This window comes from Telmatherina bonti, assembly GCF_933228915.1.
Source record: "Telmatherina bonti genome assembly, chromosome: 9".
Lineage (NCBI taxonomy): Eukaryota > Metazoa > Chordata > Actinopteri > Atheriniformes > Telmatherinidae > Telmatherina > Telmatherina bonti.
The window spans coordinates 27,025,075-27,051,891 of record NC_136627.1 but is presented as its reverse complement, the minus strand read 5'-3'; the positions used below and the strand labels follow the sequence as shown (position 1 = coordinate 27,051,891).

Below are 26,817 nucleotides of genomic sequence, written 5' to 3'. Positions count from 1 at the left end.
CCTCAACATGTTGACAGATAGCAGAACAAAGGCAGCCAACATCCAAAGAGTTTTCTAAAGTTTGTCAAGAGGCCTGGAGAACTGTTACTTCAAGACTACTTACGGAAATAAGAGTTTGTCTAAGATGATGCAGGATTGCTGAAGAACAGATGTGATCTCCACAAATACTGACTTTCAGCCTTAGTATTATTGAGTCCCGATTTGTCATCATCCAAAGGAGCTGATCTTGTATTTTCAATGCATTTCATTACAAATCTCCAGAGAAATAAAAAATACAGTCTTACATAACTTTGTCTGCCAAACATACTACTCACACAGTGATATTCTGCTTTTTGTGTGATGTCAGAAAGCCTAAAGGTGCCATAGCTTCCCTTAATTGCTAAACTTAATTTAGACTTGTGTGACTTCATTTAAACTTCAAAGTGCACATTTATAAACATATAAATATCAGAATAGCATGACATTTTTTTTTGTAAATTTCTCCTGTAAGCTGAATATTGTCAACTTGATTTGTGTATTTTCACCCTTTTCATTAATTTGAATCTTTTGGGAGGAAAAAAAACTGAATAAAGTCAAAATAATAAACTTATGTTGGCACGCCAAATTTAAGTAGTGGAGCCACAAGAAACCGGGGAAACTTATATTTTCTGTCTTTTGGAGTTGACTTTTTTTTTTTTTTTTTTACAAAGAGCATTTATAACAGCCAGTCGATGTTAAACATCATAAGAATGTGAATGATTTAATAAATTACACCATTATAATTACAGTAACAAACGCTTTAATCATAGTGCAGCGATAAGTTCAGTCAGTTTTCTTTTTTATTTTCTCTTCTGTTTCTTTCCTTTTATTAGCAGTTGTTTCCATTTACGCCTCATTAGAATATGTATACAAGTTCTTTTTAGTTGTCAGGCATGTTACAACCTCAGTTGGAGTTTGTCCGGAGGAACAAGAGGCAGCAACATTAATACAATGAAAATACAAGAAAAATACAAAATATGAAGAATTTAATTAGGACCCACTGGTCATTACAGGGTATCAGGAGCCACATGAGTTACTCAAAGAGCTAACCCAAAAGCCAAAATAAAAAAGTTTACGGTTTACTAAACACAGTAGTTCTAAACCACAAACACCCAAATAGTCAAAATTCAGTCACTGGCAGTGAATAAGTGGCAAACTGTGACACAGAGACCCAACCAAACACAGTTTCTCCAAATGAAGCGTGATGGTAGCCTTTATCCTGGTGCTCAGCCAATCACAGGTAGGTGGGAGTGTAGACAACCAATCACCGACCAGCACATCACTCTGAGGGCAGCGCCAGGGAGAAAACCAGGTGTAGCCAATCTCCCAGGTGATGATGAGAGGAGTGTTGATGAGATGACATGACATGGGCCGTAAAAGGCATTAAAATTTGTTTTTTAAAAAATCCAGCACCAGTTTCCACACCTAGTTGGTAATTTTCTTTTACATTAATAGTTTCATCAGAGTCAGAAAACAGAGAGCTTTCACATGTATAACAACCTGGATGGCAACTCACTGTGATTTTGATCATTTTTTATAGTTCAGTCATAAAGATGCCAAGTTGATGGAGCTACAATGTTACACTGTTCCAAGTCCTGTTGGAAATAAACCTCACCCTGAATTTTACCTGTCGAAAATATTTACTTTCATTCCACATGCACAGATTAGACAACCCTTAAACCACCAATAATATGAAAAGCTTTGTGGCAAAATAAAGTCACCCTCCATGGCAGCGGTCAGAAACTGGAAGACACTCCGACAACGCAAAGCTTTTACTGGTCAGAGCGGTGGTCTTTGCCAAAAGAAAGAACTGCACAATATTAGCTGGGGTGGGGGGGCTCAGACGTAGTGGCTTGTCAGAGTACATTCTCAATGTTTACTCTTGTACAGCTGGAAAGTACTGAATGGAGTCACATACTGGAGCATGAATTAAACTAAAATTATTCCTGTTGTGAAACTGAGCTGAAAAAAACCAGAAACGCTAACAAAGTAACAGCATGTGATCATTATAAAGAGAGTGTTAACGCTGTAGGCTAAAAGTCATACTGTATAGCAAGAAAAGGGGAAAAAAAATTAGTCAAAATAAATCACAGTTTACTCAGAGGGGACTTTGCGTGACAAATGAAGGCACTGAGTGTGAAACTAAAGGAACACATTGTTGCACAATGACCTGCAACACTGAAAGAACTGGGAGTGACTCCAGCGGTTTGCAACTCAGAAGCATAAACCCTATAAATAGCGTGGGAGTGATTGTGCTGCTGTTGCAAGAGCTAATAAACTGCAGAGAGAGAAGATGTGTCCGTCTAAATTCTGGACATTGCTGCAGTGTTCAATGGCTAAATTTAATGAGTTGAGTTGGGATGTCAAGAGTGTGTAGAAAGTTCTCCCTAAATATCACAAAACCTCAACTGTTGGGATCTTTTATTATATAGTTTTTCAAACTCCATGTTGAACATAAATTAAATATCTCAATAATAAATACTAAAAATAAAATCAGACATAACTATTCATCTGCAAATTATTTGAGGTTTTCTATAACATCATTGTCAAATTCTCCCCAATCTGGTGGAAAAGTAAGGATTGTTGAAACTTTGGGGGGAAAAGAACAAATAATGACTACATTTAGATCAGAGGGCCACACATCAAGAAAGAAGCTAAAAGAAAGTCTTTGGAAAAGAGCTTTATTATTTAGCAAAGCTATACAAACTATATTTAAACTGGCATCAGGGGTGCAGAAGTAATGAAAGTCAGCCCACATCAACTGATTGATCCACTTTTTCCCTTCTACACGTTCAGTCGGTGACTCTACAGTGCTCTGTTTAAACCTTCCAGTCTGACTGCGTTTGCTGCTTCCTCTTCAAGCTGCTTCAAAACCCACCTCCATCCCAGCTCCTCCTTTTTAAACTGTTGTCTAAATCAGTGACATGTTTGTCATTAATGCTGCTCTGCTGTGCACTGTGGGGTCTTTGCTGCTGCTCCGTCTGCCTCAGGCAGTCCACGTTCGCTCGACAGAGGGCAGAGAGTTCCCCGGATGAAAAGATACACCAAATATAAACTAAGACTATTTGAATGGAGACTTGTCTGAAAATGATTACATATACAGCGAGCAGCGGTGATCAGGATGGAAATACCTTGCTGTCAGAGGAAAACGAGCAGACAGTTTGCAGACGATGGAAAAGCAGCAGTAACCGTTGGCTACAATCAAGGTATGCAAAATAGCATCACTGAGCATCAAACCTGAAGCAGGTGGAGGCAGTGGAGGACCACACCGGGTGTAGCTCCTGTCAGCTTACAACAGGAAGGTGGAGGTATAATTTGCCCACGTGCAACTAAGTTGCCCGCTCAGCACTGCAAAAACTCAGCCTTAAAAAAAACAAGAAAAAAATATACAAAAATTAGCTAAATGTTGCTTAAAATAAGATAATTTATCTGCCAACACAACAAGAAAATTTAGCTTGTCAAGACATCCCAAAACAAGTAAATAATAATACTCTTAAAACAAGAGGAATTCTCTGGCATAAAAACTAAGAATCATCTTACCTTTAAAAAAAAATGAGCATATGTGAAGTCAATTTAAGATTTTTAATCTTACTTAGATTTCAGTTTTTGCAGTGAGATGAGTCTGGATTTCAGCTGCAACGTTCAGATGATGTGAAGATAAAAACTAGGGCTGTGACGATATGCTTTTGTCCCGATTCGATTCGATTCTGATTGTTTTGGGCGCCGATTCGATTTAAATTGCGATTCTCAAAATTCTTCAATATTGATGATTTTTGTAATTAAAAACAAATTTTTTTTTAATAAAACTTCATTTTGCTAGTAATTTTTCTTGATTTCAGTTAGGAAAAAAACAACACAGTAGCCAGATCATCATTCTGCTGCTATAATGCCCAAGAAGACAAGTAAAAAGATCAATTAAAACAATGAAAATGACAAAAATTCTATAGTGGATTCATTTTATTTATTTGAAAAAAAAATGCGATTTTTTTTTTTTTTTTTTTGACAAAAAAATTGATTTTAAAATTGTGAAGAAAAAAATCCCGATTTCTGATTTTTCGATTCGATTTTCCCACACCTAATAAAAACATGGATCCAACTTTATAATTGTCTTCACACACTCTGGGCTCCATTAGTATCAGCTGAGCATAATATAAACACCACAGCCCACCTGAGGACTGTTTCTGACCACGCCCCTCTTGCCACATTGTAGCATCTTCTGATGGTTGCTTCCAGCAAGATAACGCACCATGTCACAAAGATAGAAACGTCACACTTGGTTTCAATCATGACATAGAGAGTCCTCCACAGTCACCACGTCTCAATCTAACAGAGCACCTTTGTGGATTGTTAAAAATCCACCTTAACCAGCTTAACGAATAAACGGTTAAATCACATCATTAGATTTTATTTCAGTATTTAATACATTTTCAATATGTTTTCAGTTGTGACTAACTACTTCCACTGTCTTTTAGTTTTTACTGCTAGCAGCAATAATGGAAAAAGCAGAAAAAAACTAAATTAGGAATAGAAAGAAGAAATAAACGTTTTAAATTTGCGGTTCCTGCCGGCTCTTAGTGGTGGAACAGAAACTCAACCAGACGGGTGTAGACTTTGGCAGCTCACATAACTCTTGTGTGTTCTGTCGTGTTTGATGACAGCCAGTTTGAAATATATTGATATCAGACCCTTGTTGCATGTCAGGTGGTGTAAATAAAGCCCCCTGTGGGGGTACATCAGATCAAACAGAAGTACTGACGCTCCACCAAACGCAGACAGCAGCAACAGCAGGCAAATGAGACAGGATGCATAAAATAGTAAATCGTTTTATTCTTTTTTTAACCATGCCACTGAACACTGACGCATACAGAGTTGTGCCTGAATCCACACTGAGAAAACACTTCCACACACTGTGTTACAAAGCTGTAATGAAGAGGGATTTTACTGCACACATGGCAAGAAGAACAACCCTGATTGGATACCAGGTCGAGCTTTGATCTGGCCCTGAGGTAGACAGACAGTGACATAATCTAAACAATGCTAATCACATCCTTCTAGGACACATCAAATAAAAGACAGCTGCATTATCACAACATACAAAGATCAAAGAAAAAACCCTTTTTTCAAACAAAAGTGCTCTATTTCTTTTGGTCCACCGAGGAAATCCATTTATAGTGCATGTTCATGTAGAATAGATACAGTCAATGTGTGTGTTCATGGCACTGAGTGTTGTTGGCTACTTTAGGAGGCATTGGTAATGCCCACAGATGCCAAGATTTGATATACACACCATTTCCACCCCGAGATGTCAGTTCACTGTCACTCTGAAGGGAACAATTTGAGACAAGCGTGTACTTTTATACATCAAAATTGCTTGGAACTTGCATCAGATTATCAGCCACTATCACAGTATGTTGCTTCCAGTTGCAATGTTCAGACAAAATGGATCTACATGGCAGTCTATCTTTAATTAACAATAAACAAACACCCAGAAACACCTACCAACAGCACAGACCCATGTACTCAAGCACATCAATGCTCTACTTATAAAAGAGGCACAAGGGAGGGATCTTAATCAAATCAGAGACTTATAAAACACACACTAAGATGTTTCTCAAATCATACCAAATGTAAACAGATAGCAGATTACTGTAATACAAAAATACAACATGTTTAAATCTATAAGGCCTGTTTTAGGCTCACATAAGGGAATCACATACCATGACAGTTTGTACGTTACAGCTACACTACAACTGACAATAACCTGCTCATAGTAATCCGATAACAGAATTTTCTCATCGTGTTTTTTATTAAAAAACAACTTCTTTTAATATTTTGACTCGTTTTCTCCTAGAAAATTCTGATTCTTTCATTTTTATAAGACATCTATATATAAGCAATGGTTAAAAAAAAAACTCAAAAGCTTTACTGAGGCTTGTCACGTTTTTTTTTTTTTCTCATCACACTGTTTGACCATGTAAATTGTGATGTTTGTGACTAAATTAAACCTACTGATGGATGAATAATTTGCAGCGAAATTTCTAACAAACAAACAAACAAACGTGAGGGAAGAGGTAGAGCTTGCTCTACTAGAAAACATCCCAAGAGACACAAACTGGGTGATAAAAACCAGCACGTATTTGGTAACAAATAAACAACATATAAATAGCAAAAAAAAAAAAAAAAAAAAATTAGAACAAGAGAAGCTCGATTTGTGAGCGAGCTACCTCGAGACAACAACACTCACTGCAACGGAGACAAAGCAATTAAAGAGATCAAGCTCGTGAGGTCAGCCATTCAAGTAACACATGCAGAAAATAAACAACTCTAAAAGAAAAAAAAAATTAATGTCAGAAAAACAACCCAAAAAAACAAAAAAAAAAAAACGTCACAGAAAATTAGGAGAGAAATGTTGCAAAGTTCAGCCAATCGAGCCTTTGTGGAATTATTTTCAACATCTGCTGTACAATCATAGAAGATGACTCGGTTTGCCTGATAGTTCAGCAATCAGTCAGAACGCTCCAGCTGAACACGCAGGCCAGCGGTCACAGCCTTTGTGGCATTGATTTTTAACTACAATGGATCATTTAGAGACACAGTTATCCAAACTGCATGAGAGGAATAGGAAGCATGTGTGTCTGTGCGGATGAGGGCTCAAACAGTCATCAGGAAACCGTCAACAGCTTTAAGAGTCAATCTTTTATGCTTTTACAGGAAATACGTTTGCTCCTCTCTTGTCTCTCAAAATGCGAGAATTTGCGTCTAAGAGATTGCAAAATAAATCTCTTTGGAGTGGACTTTTAGTCAGACAAAAGAGGCCATCTTACCACCAACACGTGTCTACTTCTGGAGATTCTTCAAGGTAAAAATAATCCGGCTGATAATGAAACTAACCGTTAGTTGCAGCCCTAATGTGCACACACACACTTTTGTATTCTTGCTTCATATATCAGTGTCAGGTAAGAACCTTGGCATTTCCTACAGTGACAACTTTATCCAAAACGAGCTTTTTTTTTTATTTGAAACCCCTAAAGGAACGTGTAATCCTTCAGCATTAAAATCAGCAACACAGGAGTTACCAGGTTTCCACCTGATAGTGACAGTGTGTGTGTGTGTGTGTGTCAGACTGTGCCTGGAGTCCAAGTCCTGCTCAGACGTAACAGACATACAGGTAAGTCTTTTCTATCCTCCAGTCGGCCGGCACCTCCTCGGGTTTGTGGCCTTTCATGTGCTTCTGCATGGCGGCCAGGCTCGGGCAGAAGTCCTGGCAGATGGTGCACTGGTACGGAGACGCCCCGTTGTGCGTGCGCAGGTGTTTGATCATCGCTGAGTAGTCTCTGGATCGTTGGTGGCACAGCTTACACTCAAATGGCTTCTCACCTAAAAAATTCAACAATGCAGCATTAACCCCGCGGCAAGCCTGCACGGTGACGCAGGACTCACCTCTGTTACAGTGGAACACAGAGCCGTGTGTGCGCGTTAGTTTAAGGATTAGATTTGTCTCAGGTTGCCATTAATTTTATATTAGGACATTCTCCACCAGAAATTCTGTTAAAGTTAGTCAGAAATAAGAATGTAGGCTCCGTTGTAACTGCATGATGTGACACTTCAGCAGTAAAGCTACTGAAAGCTACTGAAACGGCCAATACCAAAAAGGACCGAATGTGCTGCTCCTGAAACGGCTCGTATGGACTCAGATTTAAAAACCTTTTGTAAGAGTGCTCAACTTGAATACTTAGTTTATTCATTGGAGGGAAACCGAGAACTTTGGTCCCTTTGCCAAAGGCTTCACATGCGCAAACTTGCATGTGAAGCTTAACCAAGCTGATAATGTAAGAAGATAAAACAGAGGGGGACGAGAACTTGCTCAAAGATCTGTCATTAAAATGCCGTATTGCTGCGTTCTGTTTTCTCATTGTTCATGCTAAACTTTTAAATGATTCAACTTTATTCTATGTAATTGTATTCACCAAAAAGCTAAAAACTGATCACTTTTTTTTGGGTTTAATAGAACATATTTAGTCCTATTGTTAGTGAAAGCTCCTAATGCCGCTTATTATTCAAGCTGTTTTCCATCAATATTTCATATCAGAACGTTTCTTTTGTTAGCAGCTTATGGAAAAAACTAAAGTTTAAATGTATTAGGCTGAATGTTTTTCTAACCCTGCCTTGTCTGTGTCAACATGCGTCAACAATAAAGATACTTATAGTCACCTGGCTGTCAGACATTATCTCTTTTCATGTATTTTTTTTTCATATTCTGCTCTGTATTTTTATGATTTGTTTCCTATTTAGAAACAAAAAGTGTTTCTAAATAGGTGAATCAATCAGTCAATCAATCAATTTTATTTATAAAGCACCTTTCATCCAATGAAAATGCAGCACAAAGTGCTATACGTATCATATCGCCCTAAATTAAGAATCTGTTCAACCAGCAGATACACAACAATGCTAACACTTTCATTTGTATCTCAAGAGACGATGTCCCAACCCTATAACTGTGTCGGGAAAGTAAAACACTGGAAAAATAAAAGAGATGCTAAGACTAAATAAAGTTAAGAGAATAAATAACAAGGAAAACATAAAATATAAAAATCAGGAAATAGTAAGAAGCAACAAAAACTAATTATACATAACAAATGTGACATATTATTGACATTGTTGTCAATAGATTGATGCAAATAATAGTGTAGGTAAAATCAGTACAACCAACAATAAAACGAAAAAAAACACAAAATGGAAACAGCTCACATAAAAATCTTTTTTGTTGATCCACCGATCAATATTTTTATTAATCTCTCATGTACTGCATGTCATCATTCACGGCGCGGTGATTTCAGATTGAAGCTTTGTTAGTTCATGACTGACAAGGGACCACAGGAGCTCTGATGTTGTGTCCACAGGCTTTGATCGCCAATAATTATCAGTTCCTCAGTCGGGACTAGGAAATTGCTACGAAAATGAAGCATTTGCTCCACGTCTTTCTAGAACAGCTCTGTTTTATTTGCGTGAGCGAAGGATGACAATTTTAGCTTCTGTTTCTGCCACATCTGTCTTTACTCTGAAAATGTTTTCATAATGCTGCATAAAGGCAACCGAAAGGAAAGAAAAGAGCCATTTAAAGCTGTTTGAAAATATGACAAAATATAATCTAATGGAGGAGAGCTGTCAGACATGGCTGCTTTTAAATATTCACGCTTGTATAAGATTGACTTTTCTTATGTAATATTACCCTTCATTCAACAATAATAATCATGCAGGCACCACTGGTTCTTCATGGGGATGTTACCTCTGTGACACCCACAGTATTCATTTAATTAAATTTTTAATTTGTAAACTCCTAGGCTATGAAAATTTGTATGTGTGTTTTTTTTTAATGCATCACAAATGTTTTTAGGTGATTTTACTAGAAATATTTGACACTCCAACTGTATGACTAAAGCATAGCCAAGGTACTTAGCTTGTGAAGTAATATTAACAGTAACTACCAAATTACCAAGTAGTTCAAACATAAAGGCAGGAGCATAGTTTCACCAGGTCTCCATCTCCTGCCTGAGGAGGGAGAGGTGCTGTGCCGCGGCTGACTGACGTATTAGCACTGTGTCTGGAGAGAGCAGACGTCTGAGGAGAACTTTTCTTTTGTTTTTGGTAGAGTCTAAGTATCAACAGATAAACTTCCATTTATTTTGCCAATTGTCTTTCAGTTTGAATAAACGTTTGCAGTTTTTTATTTTTCCTTTTTTTCCTTTTATCCAATAAGTATCATATGTGATACATACAGTTTCTGAGATCTTTTGCAATATTTTATGGTAAATATGTGTCTTAGTGTACAACAGGTGTCAATGTTTTATGTACATGGACGTATACGGGTGTGTGTGTGTGTGTGTGTCTGTCTGCGTTTGTGCGGGTATGTTTATGTCCATATATGTCTATATAACTATGTTTATGCTTATGCTACTAATTTATGGTCATGTAGATCTGATGGGAAAGAATGGGAAAGAGGGGGGTGGGAGGGGAGGGGAGGTCTTTAATGTAAAGCACTTTGAGTTGCATTTTATATATGACAAAATGCTTTATAAGAAAGTTTAATATGATTTTGATTTGATTTAATACCTTGTTAGTTACAATATTATCCTTGTCTTTAGCCCCTTGATAGAAACATAACCCTAAATCTTTGGTCGTTATTTCATTATGTTGTTCAAGAATGGCTCTTTAATGACAAAAAAAAATTACCTTTTCTTTAGCATGTTTTTCTTGGATTTGAAGCTTGGATTTTTCTGAATAAGTCGTTATTATTGTAATTAGTATTATCATTATTATCATTAGTAATAATAATAATAATAATAATCTTTCAAAAGAAAAAAAAATGTGGATACGTTTTCGATAATAGAAAAGTGCTCGAAAGCTTGATAAACTCTTATTTTGCTGAAGTATGGGAGACAAATGAAGTCTATTCAATGCCAACAGGAAGTTGGTTTGGCATTAAATCAAATTACTGATGGTACACAGCATCAAAGAAAAAATATTTGGGAAAATCTGATCAATTTTTATACTGATAAATTAAAAAAAATGCTCCAGACTTTTCTTCTGTTTGTAGCGCTGATAGCCGCATCGTTCCTACTGAACAGCGAGCATTGTTAACTGCCTCCGTCTGCAGGGATTTCCAGTAAAATAAGTTTATTGGGGGGGGGCAGACAGAGAGGATTTTCTGACCACTTTCATACACCCGAGTTCTAGAAAATGCCGCCGGATGAGTGACGAGTTTTTTCAGAAACTGAGAAGGTTGAAAATACTTTTACAAATACCCACAAAAAGGCTGTTTCTGCCCCTGACTGGAAATATAAATGTAACATGTAAGAAAAAAAAAAGACTCTTTACTCTAAATTTTACAACAGCAGTTCTTTACATGTTTTCTCACCTGTGTGAACACGGTAATGCGTCTCCAGCTGATGTTTCAGACTGAACCTCTTCCCACAGCCATTGCACTCGTAAGGCTTCTCTCCTGTGTGTATGCGTTTATGGCCCCTCAGTGTGCCGTCATCTCGGAAACAGCTCCCGCAGAACTCACACTCAAACGGGTGATCGCCTGAAAGCACAACCGTGTCACAACAGCAGCCGCAGCACCAACTCAGACCATTATCCCGAGACGCATTAAAGGCTAACTTCATCTTTGGCACAACGTGGCGTGGTGCATATGTAGCCGTATAGGTCAGCCAGTCACACGGGGCCTTTCTGAACATGCATATCAAGCAGGGAAATGATGTGCTTTCAGACGTCGCTAATGTTACGACATCGGGACACTCCTCTTGGCTGTCTGCTAATAGCTAATAAAAGTCTTCCAGGCATGTGCTGCTCTGTTTTTCTATACTGTAGTTAATCTATTTCTCTCCTAGGCTGAGGGTTTGACTCATCTCCAATGACCTATGTGCCTCATTATCTCAGTGTCCACAGCAACAGCCAAGTCAGAGGATACATTGCTCTCCTCATTACAGGCCGATTCTCCCCAATCCCCCACCCCACTGTGGAGCAGATGACATTTACAAAATGTTACTTCCAAGCAGAATGGTAAACAAACAAGATACGCTGCCATGGCCAAAACTCCCTTCAATTCTGTCTCTTCACATCAATTATGTATTTCTCCTGTCTAGACATCAAGTCGTCCTGACAGCTGGGAGTGTTATTTAAGGTAAAAGAAGAAAAGGGGACATCTTTGCAGTAAATATCTCTCCGTCTCCCCCGGCACTAAGACTCACCCTCGGTAGAACACAGAGACAAGTCATTTCCATTTGCTTTTCCTTCAATATTTATTTGGGCTTCCTCTATCATTTTGGGTGAACCACACAAGAACTGACAGCCATGAATTGCAGAGGCCCAAAGGCTGTCTAAGAACCCAAATTATAAACAGGATGAAATTGCCCAAAATATGCACTGGCCATAAAGGTACAGTGCTGTCATCAGAGAGGTGAGTCATCTTATAGTCAGGGAGAAGGAAGAGTGGGAGAGGATGCATGCAAATTGACTAAAACCTTACAGCCAATAACCCGAGGAAATTAACCCATATACAAAAATAAACCTAGCTGTCTTTGTCTCTTTTTCAACATATGCACACAATTGACACCAGCATGTTTATGTTTTATGACAGGAGCTGACACCACAGATAAGTGCGAGCGATCTCTTACCCGTGTGTGAGCGCAAGTGTCTTTTGAGCGTTGTGTGGCTTGGAAAGGGGCGCTCACAGTGGCTGCAGATGTAGCTGTGCATCCCTGCATGGACTTCCATGTGCTGCTGCAGGGCCTTCTGGGTCTGGAAGCGCTTTGCACACAGCAGACAGAACACCGCCATGTCAGTCCCTGGAGATCACACAAGACACAGACGCATAGTTATTTCAGTACCATGCACAGACAGGGCCTTAAGTGGGGAAACTGGGTCACTTCAACTTTGTGTGAGTCCTCTGAGGGAAAAATCTTCTTTCAAAGAGCAAGTGCCTCTACCTAAACTAACTCCCCTAAAAGCCCAGAGGCACTTCCAGCTGAAGTCCTTGTACGTTTTTCGATTCTATTTTAAACCATGAAAGTGATTGTTTTCTTTAAGAATTTCCCTGCGCAATGCACAGCATGCCAATCACACAATCAATGGCTCCTTCCTGGTGTGTTAGATGTGTAATTATTCTCTTCATTCCCCATCAGGAGTCAGCTCTAGCCTGTGAAGTCCTCTGTCTCTCTGCTCAAAGAGCAGCTGATAGTAGCTCCACCCTAAATGATGCCTACACTATGAGCTCTGTGTAGAATGTTAAGTAGTGATATCAAGCCATTAAAGGCAGGACTGCAGGAAAAAACACAATCCAGTTTAATCCTGTGTGTGACCTGGCATCTCTTTGGGGCTGCTTTCCTGTTGCAAAGAGTGTGGAGAGGAATACAGATAGGGAGTCACTGGCAGGGTAGTTTAAGTCAAAATGGCTATGTGAAGAAGATCCATTGGCTGTCATACAGTCGACACTTGATCTACAGGCTGCGTACGCCAGCACTCAAATCCATTCTGGCATTCCCAGCGATGCAAATTCATATGTGTGGTAAGACTGAGGCACTGGTTAATCACCCGCATTGACATAATGTGCATGTCCTGGAGAGTGAGGCTTTAATGTGAGATTATGAGGTCCTTATTTCTCTGTCTGCTCAGGTTGCAGATCATTTACAATGCGAGCAGGTCCCATTGCTCCTGACTCAGATTCAATCAGACATCTCCAGCGGAGGATCATTAGTAAACAGAGGACTGTGCCAGCACTTCATTGGAATTCAAGTGGGGTTGCTGTGTCGCATTTAAAATGCAGTCTGATGAGGTCCACTAAATCAAATCATTTGTTACTGTTATTGAAGTGCCTTGAGGCAACTGGCAATTAAATTGGAATTAACGCAGGGAAAGGGATACAGCACACTCATACTAAGAGGGAAGAGTGTCAGACACTTGCTTTAGGTTCAATCAAGTTAGCAGACAGACAAGTCTGTTCCAAAAGGGAAAGAAGAAGAAACAAATGAGGCAAACTCGCATTTTCAGGGGGTAAATCAAACATATTCAAGTGTCACATCTTAAAGCACGCATCGCTATTTGCTCAAACAAAACCGTTTTTAGAGTTAACATTTCACAGATTACTGGAGTTTTAGAGACACACTGCCTTTGAAATCAGGGCACATCTTTTTGAGCTATTCTGGTTTGAGAATTCCTTCCAAAAAGAAGAAGAAAAAAAGAAAAAACAACTCTGATGATACCTAATCATCAGCAGAAAAGACGATGGGATGAAAGGCATTCCCTGATCTCAACAAACCTTCAGGAAGGCGATCCAGTGGAATGAACTGCACCTGTTTGGAGGCTTTGTCCACTGGACTTTTGCACAAAGGGCACACAATGAGGTTCAGGCCCTTATTGACCAAGCCCATTAGTCATAGGCTTCTCATGCAGCTCGACAATCCCTGTCTTTATGCTGTCACCTAATGACCAAGACCTTTTCTCACCCGTGGATCACAATATTTTACTTGTAAACAAAAGAGTCTGCATCGTCACCGCCTCTGCACCCTCCTCACTCTGGGTAGTCACTGACCATACAGTAAATCCTTTCACTTTTCGCCTGACTTCTCACTGAAGTCCATTCACTTTGCAATGGTGAAGGTTGGATAATGAGCCATCCGGACATGCAAGAAGCAGAAAATATACTCCCTGCAAGAGCTGAGATCTGAAGCCTTTTACTTTATCTCATGATATTCACCATGAACCAGCAGGGGGAGTACTTTCTGTTCCAATCTGACCGTGCTACTGTAGCTGCAGGCAGAGCAGAGCCCTCACTCTGAAAAGCACATTATCCACCTTGTAGATACATCAAAGCTACTTTAATTATCCTCTCTGCACTTTGTCTTTTTTTTTCTTTTTTTTTAACCATCAAACTTAGTAAGTTTGTGTTTCAAAGTGGCTTGGTTTGCGTACTTTTCTGTGTCTGCTATGAAAGTTTAGTCTCCCTGTGGAGGTAAACTGTTACTCCCTGACACACTCGCAGACACTCACAGATGTAGCTCCTGATCCTTCTGTCACCCACAATACTGAAACCTGAGAATAAAAATGACATACTCTCACACAAGAATCTCACTCTTGATCTCAGGTTGACACACACTGACAACAGCTCAGCAGTCGTTTTTATTCTGCGCAACCGATGCTGAATATAAAAATACCGTATAATATCTTGAAGTGTAAACAAAAACCAGAGGAGTGTTTGCGTGCATTAGTGATGGCATTTCGTCTCGCTGCACTTTGGTAACTCCTCAAACAAAAAAGGATTTGTGGTTAAAGAGTTTTCCAGTAAGCTTTCTGGTAATAAGTGCAGAGGAGCTTCTTTATGGGAGAATAAGCCCTAAAGTTGGCTGTCATTGCCCCCTGCTTTCTCACCCCTAACCACACAATGGGCTTGGGATTTGGCTTTTTAAGGCCCAGGCTGACCTCCTGACCTTTGGCCCTCACTGGGGTAAATACCATGTAATCAATGGTTTTTCTCAAAGCCTGAAGAGTTGAGTGATCATTGTGTTCAGTGGGATGGAGATTTAACAGTGCGAATAATGATTTACTTTTAAGCAATTCTCCATTTACTGTGTGCATAATATTACAGAACTGCATGTGCTGTTGAGCAGTTAGGTCAGCAACTGATGCCAGTTTGAGATTGTAATGCTATTTCGGCATATCTCCATCAAAACAATGCGTATGCTCATGTGATTTAACATGGTCTGCATTCATACATCTGCCACTTATTCAGTCCAACCGAGGTGGGAGCTAGCCAGGCTCTCACGCTGCCTAAGAAACAAAACCAAGTGTCTAGGCAACCAGATAGGATCAGGGTCCTTGTTGGGGTGAAGTGTTCAAGCTAATCCCTTCATTCACAAATAAGCGCAGCCTGTTTCTTTTCAAGGGACCAACAAAAGTTTTCCCACCCTGAGAATCTGGGAGTAAACCCACTGCAAATTGAACAAAGGACTGTATCGCTGATCACCGCAGATCTGGATCATTTTCTTCTGAGCTAATCTTAACTTTAGTGTCCACAAACCACCATTCTAACTCATTTGTTTAATATATACATACATATGCATATATTTATACATATGCACACGAGCGATCTGTGGTGTATAGATAGATAGACAGGTGTGTATATATATGTATGTGTATATACATATATATATATATATATATATATATATATATATATATATATATATATATATATATATATATATATATATATATATATATATATATATATATATATATATATGTACATACACACACATATATATATATATATATATATATATATATACACACATACATATATATACACACCTATCTATCTATCTATACACCACAGATCGCTCGCACTTATCTGTGGTGTATATATATATATATATATATATATATATATATATATATATATATATATATATATATATATATATATATATTAAGTGTATATATATATATATATATATATATATATATATATATATACACATATAATATACATATATATATACACCACAGATAAGTGCGAGCGATCTGTGGTGTATAGATAGATAGATAGATAGATAGATAGATAGATAGATAGATAGATAGATGTTTGACTCTACGTATTTAGCTTTATTTTCTTCAGAATTTTATCCATCAAGGTTTTTGTTTCAGTAAATTACAACAAAATGAATGAATTATCAGTTGACTTCATAACAATGAGGGATTTCACACAGATTCCATAGTTTTTAATGTATCATCAATGCTGATCATATCCACTAGTGTGCAGTGTGAAAGCACCATAAACCATGTCCTCAGGCCCTGCTTCTGTGTACACACAGTGTGTGTTGGCTAAATACTACTGTGTCAGCCAGTCAAACATACACAGTCATGCAGGCTACATTATGACCAAGCCCTCACATGACCCTGTGCATTCATGCTTATTGTATGTTCTCATGCAGATGGCTCCTTGGAGATGTGGGCCTTGCAGTACACACACAAAGCTACAGTACCTTAAACAACCCCAGGCGCTCATCAGTGGACTGCTAATCTACCCGAGTGACGAACAACCAACTCAATAATTAATGCAACAAGAGATGCGTTGCTCGTGTTTAAGCACCATTCCACGGTCCGGTTCACTAAGGCTACACATTCAGCTTCATTTGCCTCTATTCCCAGAACCGTTACCGTTTTCTGTATAAGCACCATGTGTCAGTTTTACAGGACATGACAGGATATCCTGGGGCTTTGTATATCATAAGAATAGATGTAAATAAATATCGGAGGCATAATGGCTAAACAGAGCAGAGTTCAGTTCAGTTTAAGGCTTACAACTGGGAATTAAGAGGAGGGTGCAGTATGATGACGGGCACGCAATTAGGCGAGCTAAAAGGTCTGCATTAAGAGGAATGCATTAGAAAGCCTGGGCTGTATCTGAATAGACTACAGGACTGTTTAATTAGGGTTTGGACAGAAGGTAATATTATTCACTTGATGAAGCAGCCAGTAATGTGTGGAAACACTGCAGCTGCTGTGAGTACACAAAGGCAGCACTCTTTCAGCCTTTTCCTGAAGGCAAGGTGGCAAAATGGTCAGCCAGCGTGTTCTGAAGCATTTACAGTGCATGCAGCAAATAAGCCAAAGTCTTGGCTTTTCCAAAATTGAAAGCTCAGGGCCCTGTAGCTTCCAACTGCCCCAACTAAACAAACCCCTTTGTTGTTCGAGCAATTTGGAGACAGATCCATTCTTTTATTTTGGGCACTGACAAGTAGGTCAGAGGAGACTATGACACTGCTGTGGTGAGGAGTAAACAGCAGCACATGATGTTTTCCTCTTACTCCTGGCATCCAACACCAGCAGCAATCCTCCTGCCCTCAGGAAGCCCTCACATACCCCCCGGCCCCCTTTCTCCTCACTTTCCTTCCCACAACCCAACCCGCCCCTGAAATCCACCACCCCTTCTCTTTGATGTCCAACTTCAGCAACCCACGGCCATTCACCTCTGACATATTGAAATGGATAAAGAGAATTTCACTGTAAACCAGTTTTGCTGCCAAAATAGACAAATTGCTTCAGAGATAAGTCTCCTAAAAGTAGTGTTATTTCCCCTCTATAGGACATAGACGGCCATGTGGCAGCTGCTGAGGTCTGGCAAGTGTTAATCTGCTAAAAGGAAACTCATTTGACTCACTGGTTATGTCACAAATTAAAGCACATGCTGCATGAACTCCACTTAAAAAAAACAAAAAAAAAACACACATCCAGGGTTGTTTGGAGGAAATGCAACACAAGTGATTTCTTCAATATATCTCTGTGTTAAACGGCTGCATCTCCACTCATAACCTCAGCACAGCTGATTAAATTACCTATGGCTCATGTCGTAGGCCATGTGAGTGCGTCACCGAGGCCAAGCTGAGATCATGACAAAATAAGAGAGTAATGCTCTCCTGTACCCTGCTCTGGATACAACCGCCGGGCTGAAACCGAGCGCGGGGTGTTTACAACTCGGGGAGATGAGGGTAGAAACTTCTGGGCATCGTTAACACCCCCTCCATGTCCACATCCATTAACTATTCATACCGTGTGTGCCACCTGGAGTTACAGTTACGTGCCAATGCTCCTGAGAGGGTTATCACCTTTCTCTGACAGTAGCAGAAAAGGTGTGGATTCAGACACTGTCGGGCATATGTACCGTCTGACAACAATGCTGGGTTTTTTTTTCTTCCTCCTTAGGAATCCAACTCACGCTAAACTGCTAAGTCAGGCTGGAGCTGATAGTGGAAGGAAAAAATTCAGTTTAATAACCACTGATTAAATCTTTCTTTGTCGTACAAATTATTTCACTGGAGAAAGGAACATTCTGCTGAATAAATGTCTGTTTTTTTTCTTTGGCTTTTTTTCCCCATTTCATCAGCCTTATTCGTGTTTTCTTTGTTGACTTTTTTTTTCTTCTTTACTTGCTCAAGCAGGTTGCTCCAAACTTTTAAAAAGTCCCTAATTGCAAATCCAAGTTTGCTGAACAACAGAGGTGTTGTTGAGTGTGTAAGGTAGATCATTTCACAGCCGCCATCAGGGGGAGGTGAGGATATGATGTCCGTGGAAGTGTAACGCCGGCGCTGTAAAGATTCCTCTGTGGCAAAGTGGCATGCACTGAATTTGAATGCCAGGAGATATTAGTGGGTGATATGTGAGATGGCCTCCCACCACCCTGTTGATAAATTATGGAGCATCATGACAGGAACAGTTTAACCCAGCCAGCATGACAAGCAAGTTTAGACCACCGATCACAAGGGTCCGAGTCACGGCTTACTCAACAGCTAAATGCATGCTGTCCAAGTTCAACATAACATGCGTGTGACGTGTTGCAGCATCTGCACGTGTTTAGGTACCTGTGTGCGTTTGCCTGTGGGCTTCCAGAGCATCCTCCGACGAGAACGTCGCTCCGCACTGATCGCACACCAGCGCCTCCACAGGAGCTGTGGGTGACATCAAATTCATCAGAATGAATCTTGATCACACATGAAGACAAACGCGAGTGTGAGCGCAGAGCGAGTTCATTTAGAGACTTAACTAAACGACACACCAAAGACCCTCGCTTGTTACACACTTTGGGTGTTAACACGAGGAAGCAAACAATAGATCAGAGGAAAGTGTCATAAAAAAAAAAATTATAAAAAAAAAAACATCTGGGGGGCAAACAAAAGCCCCAGACAGGGTGCCATAGCCCGTTTTTAACAAAAAGGAGCTGAAGAGTTTTATTTACCATGGTGTGTTATCAGTCTCTGAACAGTGAGCAGACTGTCTGCCTGAGAGGCCACAGAAGGACTGGGTGTTCTCTGAACAGCAGACGCTTCCTGCCTTCGGCATATCCCTTTATAAAAAAAAAAAAAAAACTCTTCAGAGTCAACGCCCCAAATCCCATTGCACAGACTGTAACTACAGTTCCCAGGTAACCTTTGGAATGCCCTTGTCTGCTCTGATGAAGACACCAAACAAACAAGTTTGCACATAGCTCGGAGAAACGTTCAGCCCTTGTTCTGCTCTCACCTCACACCTGACACACAGGACAAATATGCACACGCATGCCCACAGACACATTTCTCTCTCACACACACACACACACAGCTGTTTGGATGTGGGCTGGCTCTCACTGAGATGTAAATCGGTTGCAGATCCATACTGGCCCTGGGCTCATTCACTGATCTATTTTCTGCTCAGCTGGCTTTAAATGAAGTTAAAATGACTCATTAAAACACCCACTAGCTTTGGGAACTCTGAGCACTACAGCCTAAATGTGGTCCTCTTTCAACTCTCACGATGCCTCTGTGCACAGACAGTGTGCCACTGTTCCCAATGCTGCACACAAATAACAGAAAAAAAAAAAAAAGCCTCAATCTGTTCCATTTCTAAAAACAACACTTTCTGAAAACAAACCGTTCCTGTTTTGGAACGACGCGTTTTGTCTCGCAGAATAAAAAACAAAACTTGGTTGAGAGTCGTCTTGTGTCGTGGAAACACAGAAGCAGCATTTGTAGATCCTGATGTTGTTTGACGCTGTCCAGTGCGGTGTGTTGTGCTGTGTGAGATTGTGTGATAAGGGAAGAAGAGAACATAGTGCATTGTCTTGTGCAGTCAAAGGCACGGAGTGTGCTCTCATCCATAAACCATCAAACTGTCTCCAGACGCGGCTGCAATCGTCCTCCATCAAAACACTTTGTCTGGCATACCAAAATAAGCGCCAGCATCGAGCTGAATACCAAATCAGCCCATTAGAGCGGTGGAGCACTCGCTCCTTAGCAACCAGCGGGATCTGAGGCAGCTATACTGAAATACACAGTGACAAAGAAATGAGATCCACATCTCTCTCTTTCTTTTTTTTTTTTTGTAGTATTATAGGTTGACACATGGGATGGGTGGGTGTGTTGAGGGGGGTGGGGGGGTTTGCATGCAAAAATTTAAATGCGGTTAAAGGTGCTGCTGTTCTGGATGTCACTGCGAATTGAAAATCATAGCATGCCACAGAGGTCTGAGAGCCGCGCAACAGCAACGTGTGTGTTTAGGGTTATGCAGATGGTATAGGCGGAGGATGAAGGAAGACTCAGGTGAAGTTTAAAGCAGCAGTTTCCTCTCTTATCTGTCAGCAGTATGTCACTCCTGAACAATCCTAAGAGAGCAGGCGGAGAGGACAGGGACTTTGCCTTGTCTGCACACATATTCAAATTAAGGTTTCTGTTTTAGTTTCATTTTTAGTCCCTGATTTAGTCGTCGTCCCCCCCCCCCCCCCCCCCCCCAACCCCAACCCCCCCACCCCCACCTACCCCGCCTCCCCCCCTTCCTCTATTTTGGATAAAGTAGCTGGGAGAGCAGTCAGGTCTGATTAAGTCTGCATTTGGGTACAGTGTGTTCCTGGACACACATCTGCGAGCGAGCCATCACACACGCTTCGGAACACTGGCAGAACACCCAGGCCTGCCGGCAGCTGATGATGTCATCACTCAGAAGGGGCAGAGCTGGCGCGCTGCCAGAGTCTCCGAAAAAACACAAGAGGATTCAAACGGAGAGAGATGAAGAGGAGAGGAGAGGAGAGAAAAGGGGAGGGACGTACGAGCGCGGAAAAGAAAGCATGATCCAAGTTTTCGGAGCAGCACTAACTGCTGCGTGTGTGTGTGTGTGTGTGTGTGTGTGTGTGTGTGTGTAGAGGGGAAGGGGGTGAATGAACAGGTGCATCTGAAAGGCCGCACTACTGTATCAAGAGGGTTGATCAGCACTGTGAGATGAGTGTGTGTGAGTTTTCTAAATACCTGTGTGAGACAGCATGTGCATCCTGAGCCGCATGCTGTCCTGGAAGTGTTTTCCACAGTATTCACAGCCGTTGCCCTTCTGCTCGTCATGCAGCCTCCTATGAAAAGAGGAACACTAATAAGAATGTGTTAATGAAGACAAGAACGAAGCGACAACGCGCTTGTGATCATGTCTTTTATTCGACGGGGATAGTGCTCATTGATCAAGTGATGCAGAGTCAGCCTGATGATGCTGCAGCGTCTCGTCTCTGCCGTCTTTTCTTTGAGACCTCCCCAACCTGGAAGCATCATTGTCCTCATGACAAGAGGAGCATGTTTTAATTCCGGCAAGAATCCCTCGCTGAATGCAACATCATTAGTGTAAGAGGCCCTTGGAGTTGTGAATCACAACGCATGAATGCTAAGAGAACACAGACAATAGGATATCTGGCTAATTTCAGAGTGCAGACATACGCGTGCCTCCACCCGCCAGCGCTGCAAGACAGTGGGCATGCATGCAAACATACACCAACTAGATGCACGCAGACTCACATCCCAATAGAACATGCATGCACACACACACACACACACACACACACACACACACACACACACACACACACACACACACACACTTCCTCAGTGACTGCAATGAAAAGAAGATGATTCGCTGAAGCTGTGCCGGCAGCAAAACCTATCATATCATATCATACACATCCAAGCATGCAAGGCATCTGTACTGTTATCCTTATATCACCCTCCCCCCCACCCTCCACCACACACACACACACTAAAGGCAAGGCTAATAGCTGACAAATGGGCCATGAATTAAATACATTTCAAAGTAAAATCCCTGATTTAACACACTCGACATCGACAACAAAGTGGGAACTTTTGTGTATTTTAAGATTTGACTTAATCTTACTTCAGTTTTTTTTTATTATTATTTCTGGTGTGTTGGTGACCAAGGAGATTTCTTATTATGTGAAGGGCAGTGATCATAAAATCCTGTGATGCAACTGTTGCATTTTTTACACCCAACTCTTCTTCTCTCCACTCATTAATACGAAACTTTCACTTCAAGATGGTTCATTAAAGATTCTGAAACCATGACTTTGTCTTCAAACATGCAGAACCGCCTCATAATTTAAATGATATGATGTTTTAGTAACTTTTTAAAATGAATTACGTCCTTTCTGTTTGAATTTTGCATCACAGCCACCTATTTAAAATTAATAAGTCGGAATTTTTTTCCCTTTATTCGAACCAGATTGACTGAATTCCTCAAGTGTTTCCGTCTAAAACCGTGCCAAGAGATGCTTCTCGGCAAACACTAGAAAATGTCAGTCTGCGTACCAGGTGTATGCTCACTGACCTGGTTTTAGACCTACAGCAACTGCATTACATGCTAAAGCAGTGGCATCGACACAGCTCCTTCAACCTGCTGACATCTCTGTAAGTAAGGAATGCGTGTTACTAACTAGCTCGCCGGATATTTCCTTTCTTTTAGCAGATCTCTGGAGTGGCATCCAGCTGAAATGTCAGCCAGGGGCGTGAAAAGGGAAGAGCAGTCATCTTAATCATAGGTTATCAGCATATTAGGAGTTGTCGCTATTCAAATGATTAGTGACGAGTCAAACACTGCCAAGCAAACAGATTTACAAACATCTGCAATCAAGTTAATGAGCTTCTCGTGGTAAAAAAAAAGGTTTTCCTGTAGAATGATGAAATTAAAAAGTGGCAAGCTCGTAAATAAAGCAAAAAATAAACACATCGGGGCGAAAATTAAATAAATAACAAATAAAAACAACAACAGGGTGATGCTGTGAAGCAGAAGTGATCCATCTTGCTGCCGAGGCGTCCAGCCTGGTCCCCGCTGAGAGGCTTCTCTCTACTGATGCAAAGGAATGCATATCAAATAGCCTGAGAGACAGACTGTTGTGTAAGGCACACGTCTGCGCAAATAATCAAACAGAATAGTAAAAAAGGGGCTTTGTAAATAACAGCGTTATACCACACTAAGGCCTCTTTATATCACTCCCCTCGCAGAGGCCCCGATTCTAAAAGTTTCCCCGACACCATTAAGACATGAGTGCAGGTGTCCCTGAGAATAAATCAACACATCCGCTGTTGCTGTTTCCAGCTTCTGAGCTGTAGTGTGTCAACAGCAAGAAGTTAAAATGTCTAGGAGAAAAAAAACACATGATGCCATTTGAGACATCTGTGTTCAGCATAATCTGCCGTTTAGCTCAGATGTCAAGCTGCACGTGCAAATTCATTTGATAATAAAAATAAAAAAGACAAAGTTCAGAAAGTATTAGTGAATATAAAAGTCTTTTTTTTTTAAAGCAGAAAAAAAAGAATAATTATTAAATGTTGCAGTTGGATGTATGTCAGAGTAAATGAATGTAGAATGATTGTTGTTGATGAATGTTACCTGTGCTGCTCTACGGCTTGCCTGCTGTGCAGCTGAAGGCCACATTCGCCACAACACTGCTGGCCTTGAGTCTGGCCCTCGTGTCTCATTCCTGCTGCAAACTGGCCCAGCCTGCTCAGGAGCTCCCTGTGCAGCAAGCCCTGGTGAAGCAGGCTGCTATAGGCCCTGGGATCCAACGGCACACCCAGAGACGGGGTCACTGAAACGGACACTGGCAGGCCTTCCCCTGCGTGGTTGGATGCCACGGAGTATATGGAGGCCAGGTGTTTGTCAGCGATTCCAGGAAAAGTGTCAAGAGTGTTCCCCACCACTTGTCCCCCATCTTCGGGCCCAGTGTGGAGCTCACGAGCGCTGGTGATCACGCTGCCTCTGAGGGGCGTACCCGGGCCCTCGTCTCTATGCTGGTCAGACATGCAGCTTCCCTCCCCAGCGCTGGAGGATCTGCCCTCACAGCCGTTGGCGTCGTCCACCTGCATGCGCTCTGATTTGACACTTATGGCAGGATGAAGGGATGAGTCCTGGGTAACATCTGTGCTGCGATGCTGAACCTGTTGAGTGCTATCCATGTCGACCTCAGCATCCAATTTGGGGATGGATTCAGGAGGCGCTTCAGGACCCGGACCAGGAGAGCTCTTCTCCGTCACATGATACAGCGCCAGGTGGTGCAGGGCAGTGGGAGTAGTGCAGTTGGTTCCATCCTGTATGGAATGCTTCTTGGACATCAACATGTGCCTCCAGTGCCTGGCCCGACTGTGGTCACCATGGTCTCCAGATCCGTGGTTCCTCACCGCTACCTCCTCGCTTTCCTCCGCCTGGATGGTCTCCAGCACCTTCAGGCACTGCTCCTCCAGGTACTCTATCTCCAGGATCTCGGCGGCATACAGGAGGTCGTCCAGGTCTTCGGCTGTGGCCTGGAGCGAAGCGGTGTAGGCGTACTCCAGGATCTGCTGGAAGGTCTTTGGGGAGAGAAAGTCCAGGGCGTAGCGCAGGCTGCTGCGGTGGAACAAGATCTCAAACATTTTGCTGGTGCAGGCAAGGACGGTGCGATGAGCTGGAAACTCCTGGCCATCCACTGTGATGATGACGTCACACAAGGTGCCGGTCAGACGCATCTGATTGGCCCGCTGCAGAAGCGTGCTGGAGTGAGTGGGATTGTTAAGCTGGAGCACACCCATATTTGTCAGACCGTATCCACTCGGACCCTTGCTGAGCCCACGCATGAGGTGTGGCTGCTCTGCCTGCTTCAACTTGCCTTCAGTCCGGTTGTATCTCTGTGGTTTGGATGGAGGAGGGAGGATAAAGCATCATTAGAGCTTGATTGGCTCACAATGTGATGTAAAAAGGCTGTTAATTAAACTGCAATGGACACTTTTATCCATTCCCAATCAAAGGGAATATTCTTTAAAATAACACGAAGCAAAGCATGAAATATTAATCACGTTCTGTGAAATAGAGAACTCCCACGTGATATCTTCAGAGGTTTTTGTTTGATGCACCCCCTACATGTTTGTGTGTTTTAATTAAGAATCAAAGGCAGACAGCGGGTCGATGAGCGCAAAGCAACAGTTTCCATAGCAGGTGATTAGTCTGAGAGCGGTCACGTCGCTGGAATAGCGTCTGCATACTGAGAGGTGACGGTTCAATTTGTCAGGCTCCGCACACACTTTCACACATAAACCCCTGTCCTCAACAGGTAGGCCGGCGATTAACACATGCCTCCAAGGGATGGTTATCACTTCATTTAGGCTGCGCACGTTCACGATTTAGTTGGAGACAATTAAGCTTTAATAAGTTATGAAACTACCCCCCAAAAAATTATTCAAGCTCGACAATGACGCACAATCCAGCTGCGTGTGTGTGTGTGTGTGTGTATGTGTGTGTATATGTGTTTCCGCCGGCATGCATTTAAATACCTGGATGACTGTCTGAATGATGATTAACCTCTGAGATGTTTTGTCTTGTCGGACCAGTTCAGTCGGCATTTTGAAAAGGATGCTGACATCCTCAACTAACCGCAACATCAGAGCGCATCAGGTGCGGACGCGCAAATCCGTCCTTTCGTTTATTTAAACACGTCGAGACAAATTAAGCTGCTGTCTGCGCGCACATTGACTGTCTGGATAGTGTGTGAGGGAGCACGTCCAGTCTTAAAAATAACAGACCCAATTTGTTGAAAATGGATCTTCGTGGTGAAGTGAAGTGTCCGCGCGGAATCAAGTTTGGAACATCCTAAATCCGGCTGCGCGCAAAGTTGGGCTGGTTCCCACGTTTAGCCCTCAGAGGACTAGATATCGAGCCGATCAGAACCGGTGTTGTCCAGAGATGTTAATTAGTGGAATTATTCTGACATTGGAAGTAAGTTGTGGATGGAAATGGTGAGGATTAAGAAGAGTGGCGGATGTCGCGGCTGCTCTTACCTGCGTCTCCTACCGTCCTCCGCTGATTATCCAGGCAACATCATGCTTACACATTTCACAGTACCCGCTCCAAACTCAGTCCCGCTCCAAGTAAGCAAATCATCACCCTGCCACGACACGTCAAACTAGCTGGAGGAAAAGCGGACTTCCGGCCTGGACTTTCAAAGCAAAACTCTGCTGGAAAAAGCCACGTGTTGAAGCGCCAGGAGGAGTGACAGTTACAAGATATGGGTGGTAAGCGATTTAAAAAAATGAAATAAAAAAAAATCTTGGGAAAAACAAGACAAAATCAAATTAAAAACTGTTCTTTTAATCTTATTCAATCTGAATAAGATTAAATCTCTGAATCAATAGTCCAGCTATTCATACAAGTTTAATAAGAATTAAAAGCCTACAAGGAAAACCAACAGACTGGATCACAAATCTTAACTTAGATTCAGTCCCCTTGCCTGAGCATGGGGCTCTGGGTGACCGTGGAAAGCAGCAAAACCCTTTTAACAGGAAGAAGAAAAAAAATACCGTAGAACCGGTGACTGGACACGTTTGGGTGGAGAGGACTGGAAAGAGACCAGCAGGCACTGTAGCACTGGAGATGTGCTGAAAGAGGAAAAATACTTCATGATGCCAATACTGTCAC

General features: G+C 41.5%; 1 protein-coding gene across 1 annotated transcript; it reads right to left on the bottom strand.

Annotated features, from left to right (window-relative positions):
* Positions 1-4,845: 4,845 nt before the first annotated feature.
* zbtb16b (zinc finger and BTB domain containing 16b) lies at positions 4,846-26,283 on the bottom strand. The gene is made up of 7 exons (XM_079246998.1): positions 26,181-26,283; positions 23,764-25,034; positions 21,348-21,445; positions 18,936-19,022; positions 12,195-12,365; positions 10,934-11,101; positions 4,846-7,395 (listed from the first exon to the last, which is right to left on the bottom strand). The coding sequence occupies exons 2-7, from the start codon at positions 24,981-24,983 to the stop codon at positions 7,166-7,168; spliced, it is 1,974 nt and encodes a 657-aa protein (XP_079103124.1). The 5' UTR covers positions 24,984-25,034; positions 26,181-26,283; the 3' UTR covers positions 4,846-7,165.
* Positions 26,284-26,817: the final 534 nt, after the last annotated feature.

Excerpts from the sequence above, each read along its gene's own strand:
- zbtb16b (XM_079246998.1), bottom strand. The coding sequence starts at position 24,983 with ATGCGTGGGCTCAGCAAGGGTCCGAGTGGATACGGTCTGACAAATATG. Across the intron at positions 12,366-18,935 it reads CCACAGGCAAACGCACACAG|GGACTGACATGGCGGTGTTC; the intron begins GTACCTAAACAC and ends TGTGATCTCCAG. Across the intron at positions 11,102-12,194 it reads ACACTTGCGCTCACACACGG|GCGATCACCCGTTTGAGTGT; the intron begins GTAAGAGATCGC and ends TTGTGCTTTCAG.